Source organism: Borostomias antarcticus (assembly GCF_949987555.1).
Source record: "Borostomias antarcticus genome assembly, chromosome: 17".
Classification (NCBI taxonomy): domain Eukaryota; kingdom Metazoa; phylum Chordata; class Actinopteri; order Stomiiformes; family Stomiidae; genus Borostomias; species Borostomias antarcticus.
The window spans coordinates 19187856-19192855 of record NC_140250.1 but is presented as its reverse complement, the minus strand read 5'-3'; the positions used below and the strand labels follow the sequence as shown (position 1 = coordinate 19192855).

The 5000-nt window shown below is 45.1% G+C and overlaps 1 protein-coding gene across 1 annotated transcript in view; it reads right to left on the bottom strand.

Annotated features, from left to right (window-relative positions):
• Positions 1-408, bottom strand: part of coa5 (cytochrome C oxidase assembly factor 5) — a 5099-nt gene extending 4691 nt beyond the window's left edge. The window contains exon 1 of the mRNA XM_084451912.1: positions 189-408. Coding sequence (XP_084308038.1) covers positions 189-290 — 102 coding nt within the window. The 5' untranslated portion in view covers positions 291-408. The remainder of the gene's footprint in view (positions 1-188) is intronic.
• Between the last annotated feature and the right edge of the window lie 4592 nt (positions 409-5000).

The window sequence follows — 5000 nt, the reverse complement described above, 5'->3', positions numbered from 1 at the left end:
CCCTATAGCTAACCCATAGCTAACCCTAACCCTAACCTATAGCTAACCCTAACCCATAGCTAACCCTAACCTATATCTAACCCATATCTAACCCATAGCTGCTGTATGTAACCCTAACCCTAACCTATAGCTAACCCATATCTAACCCATAGCTAACCCATAGCTGCTGTATGAACTACATGTCCCACCTTCACAACGCAGTCATGTTGGAGGAGACAAGTCCTGAAGTCCTCTCGGACACCCGCGCATGCGCGGTGGTCCTCTTCTTTGTCCTCGTAGTATTTCGGCATCGTGTTGACTTCACACTAAAGCCGTTGTGAGTGAATATCTTGCCTCAATTATCCAATAAATGTTCGATTCGATATCAGTTTCACAGCCTTCAAAAGTGACATATTGTGCAGGCTACCATCTTCGATTCGCAAAGTATCACGGGTAAACCAAATGAATGCTGGGAATAGCTGTTTCGGTTCACATCCTACATCCATGGTTCACATGAAGTCTGGTCTTATCCAAAACCATAAAAAACCTGTTTCATTTTTACACGCCCTTGAAAAGATAGATGATTGCACACTGTGACAATTATATTTTATAATATATATATTTTTTTTTTATTATTATTATTTTGTAATTATTTTTAACTTTTTTTTTTTTTTTTATACAATTATTTTAGTCATTAAAGATTTATTTCAAATAAATTAAGTCACCTTCATAGATCGTGATTGCTGTAGTAATATATATCGTCGGATCAGTGAGGTACATCAAGGCCATGTCTGATTGCTTAACCATGAAAGGACACTGGAGGTCAAACGCCCAACTTCCTGGTAGACACAGAAAGTGGTGCGCTAGATATGATTTAATTTACTCTAATATTATTTTAAGGGTCATTGGGATGGAGTTGTCTTGGACTCAACTCGGTAGAAGACATTTGGCCGATGCATACTTCTGTCAAAATGGGGGAACAACATCTTGTGTAGACCCCTGCTCCAACCCTACTTTAATAATGGAAGCGGCAGGCATGTTTTAATTAGGCCTTATGGTTGCAGTGGAGGGCCCTGAGACATATGGGGTTGTTAGGGATGGGTTCTCCAGACATGTGGGGTTAGGGTTCTCCAGACATGTGAGGTTAGGGCTGATGGGGTTCTCCAGACACGTGGGGTTAGGGTTGTTAGGGTTCTCCAGACATGTGAGGCTAAGGCTGATAGGGTTAGGGTTCTCCAGACATGTGGGGTTAGGGCTGATAGGGTTAGGGTTCTCCAGACATGTGGGGTTAGGGCTGATAGGGTTAGGGTTCTCCAGACATGTGAGGCTAAGGCTGATAGGGTTAGGGTTCTCCAGACATGTGGGGTTAGGGTAAGGGTTGTTAGGGTTCTCCAGACATGTGCACGCAGGTGTAAGGGTTAGGGTTATGAATATGAGGGAATGAATGCATACCTACTGTAGCAGCCAATCAACTGTAAAGCTGGTATGAGAAATAATTCTCTCATTGGGATAATCCGACTTCAGACTAATACGATTATTTTTAAAGACTAAATAAAGAGAAAACAGAGATGGACATGGGTCATATCATCAATCTTGATTTATTTAAAGGATGTCCATGTAAATCCATGATGAAATCATCCGAGGCAGATGTACACATGTATGTGATGAAGGCACATGAACTGACGGGATGAGGATGGGGGGGGGGGGGGGGGGGGGGGGCTGGCTCTCCTATCCCCCCAGGGTCCTACCCTCACTATACGGCTCCATCTTGCTTTTCCATGTCATCTAAAGTAAAGATGCACAATATATTGGCAATCATATCAGTATCGGTTGCTGTTGCCTGTTGTTTTTGAGAGGAACAATGTGGTAAATCTATAATTTATCAGCTTTCCCAAATGTTTGGAAAGAGACTGTTTTTCAGTATTTGATTATCATGGAAATGTGTTTTTATAGAGATCAAATTGGTTATCAGTCATGACAGCAATGTTAATATCTGTTATTGGTATCAGCCAAAATGTTCATATTGGTGCATCCCTAATCTTAAGTGTTTTCATGTTTGCACGAAAGGCAAGAGAAAAGGAGCCAAAGGAGAGAGTATAGGTATGTCCATGTCTATCCAGACCAGAGGGAATGGAGGGGTGCATCTCCATAGGAAACAGTTGCATCCTCACCCTGCCTCTGAGTTGAACTGTTCTAATGTTGATGAGGACCAGCAGGCAAGAGGAAGCCAACTAGGAAAACGGAGCTCTTGGTTGTGGTTTGACGAATAGGGTAAAGGGGAGGGGCCTGCTCCACCCAACATTTCCTTTCATCCAATAAGAGTGCCTGGTAAATCCTTCACTCAATAAATAAAGTAAATAAAATACATTTACAAAACACACCTGGTGCAGAATGGAGGCTATTGCAAGTGTTAGGGTCAGGTCAGGGTCAGGTCAGGGTCAGGGTTAGCCCCCATTCCAAACCAACATGGTCCTCTACCCCCCAAAGGCACCACTTTGACACCCATTCTCAAACCACTCGTTCTTCACACACAAGGATAGATGATTTGATGGAAAAACAAATGTTTCAATAAAAAAAAAAAAAGCTATTGTACAACAATTGTCTTTCAGTGGAAAACATTTGCTAGATCATGTAGGTACATTGATGAGAGTATACAGCCCTAATAGTTTTATCTGTGTATTTACAGAGAAGGTGAGATGCAACTGCCAGGTAAACCTGTCAGCCTTCTGCTATGAACATGGCACATAGGCCTGGCTTCTCAGAACCAGACTAAGCCCGGTGCTAGACTAGGATTTAGTCCTGCTAGACTAGGATTAAGTCCTGCTAGACTAGGATTTAGTCCTGCTAGACTAGGATTAAGTCCTGCTAGACTAGGATTTAGTCCTACACACACATTAGACCAAGACCCATTAGTCCTAGACTGTAAAAAGTCCTGGACTAACATGTGGAACCAGACAATAAAGAAGTACAGTAGTCAAAATATCCTGTCCACAACAAGCCCTCTGATTGGACAGGATCAGTGGTCAAGCCATCTGATTGGACAGGATCAGTGGTCAAGCCATCTGATTGGACAGGATCAGTGGTCAAGCCATCTGATTGGACAGGATCAGTGGTCACATTGGCTGTGACTCACTGATATCATAAACAGAAAATGAAACATCCCAAGTTGGAGATGGAAAAAGTAAAGCACAGCAATACAAAAACAAAGATTGTATAGAGACAGAACTCAAACTGCCTAGATCTCTGCTAAACACGTATTCCTCTCTAGTCTGCTGGCAAAACAAGAATCAGGTGAGCACACAGGGTGAGGTGAGCTGTTTCAGAATGACCCAAGGCTTTCAAAAAATAAAGCAGTTCAAATTCTAAATCCCCCTTGTGGACCCAGCAACACATTAACCAATGAGCTGAGCAGCGAAGGATGCATCATAACACTGGATAACCCAGGATCTGCACCAAAGCTACAGAGGAAGAAATCCATACAGCTCTGGACCCAGCCATGCTGCAGTAGTAAGCCTAGGTGGAGGACATGTTAGAACCAGGCCATGCTGCAGTAGTAAGCCTAGGTGGATCAGAGGCAGGCGTGTGGACATGTTAGAACCAGGCCATGCTGCAGTAGGAAGCCTGGGTGGAGGACATGTTAGAACCAGGCCATGCTGCAGTAGGAAGCCTGGGTGGAGGACATGTTAGAACCAGGCCATGCTGCAGTAGGAAGCCTGGGTGGAGGACATGTTAGAACCAGGCCATGCTGCAGTAGGAAGCCTGGATGGACCTGGGTGGACTGTTAGGTGTCTGATGGACCTGGGTGGAGGACCGGGCTTTAAGGCACATGGGAGTGTGGACGTATTTGATTCAGCTCTTCCATCCACCAGGGGGGAGGAGGGGAGGGGTTCATTCTTCATCCACCAGGGGGGAGGAGGGGAGGGGTTCATTCTTCCATCCACCAGGGGGGAGGAGGGGAGGGGTTCATTCTTCATCCACCAGGGGGGAGGAGGGGAGGGGTTCATTCTTCATCCACCAGGGGGGAGGAGGGGAGGGGTTCATTCTTCCATCCACCAGGGGGGAGGAGGGGAGGGGTTCATTCTCAACTCTTTCTCAACTCTTCCCTGATGGCCTGCTTCCCCACGCACTTCAATGTTAACTGCAATATACTGAGAGGTGATAGGATCAGCTGTTCCAACAAGGACACCAAGCAGCTCTGTCAATACAGCAATGCACACTTCAGCAATGCAATACTTAACTGTAGCATAAACTCTTCACAAAATAAAATATTTTTTAAAACCTTTTTTAAATTAAAGATTTATAAATTAAGTCACCTTCATAGATCGTCATTGCTGTAGTAATATTAATATCCCTTCGGATGAGTGATGCACACTGCATTTAGAAAGTATTCAGACTCCTCTACTTTTTCCACATTACAGCCTTATTTTAAAGTTTATTAAATGTCTACTAATCTACACCCAATACCCCATAATGTCAAAGCGAATACAGGTTTTTAGAATTTTGTGCAAATTTATCAAAATAAAAAAAAACTGTAACAAGTATTCAGACCCTTTATTCCAACACCTTTGGCAGCAATTTCAGCCTAGTGTTCCTGGGTCTGGAACTCCAGCCTGGTGTTCCTGGGTCTGGACCTCCAGCCTGGTGTTCCTGGGTCTGGACCTCCAGCCTGGTGTTCCTGGGTCTGGACCTCCAGCCTGGTGTTCCTGGGTCTGGACCTCCAGCCTGGTGTTCCTGGGTCTGGACCTCCAGCCTGGTGTTCCTGGGTCTGGACCTCCAGCCTGGTGTTCCTGGGTCTGGATCTCCAGCCTGGTGTTCCTGGGTTTGGACCTCCAGCCTGGTGTTCCTGGGTCTGGACCTGGACGATGCTGAGTAGACAACCATAACTGCATCACACTGACCCTAACCCTAACCTTAACCCTGACCCCGACCCAACCATAACTGCATCACACTGACCCTGACCCTAACCTTAACCCTGACCCCGACCCAACCATAACTGCATCACACTGACCCTGACCCTAACC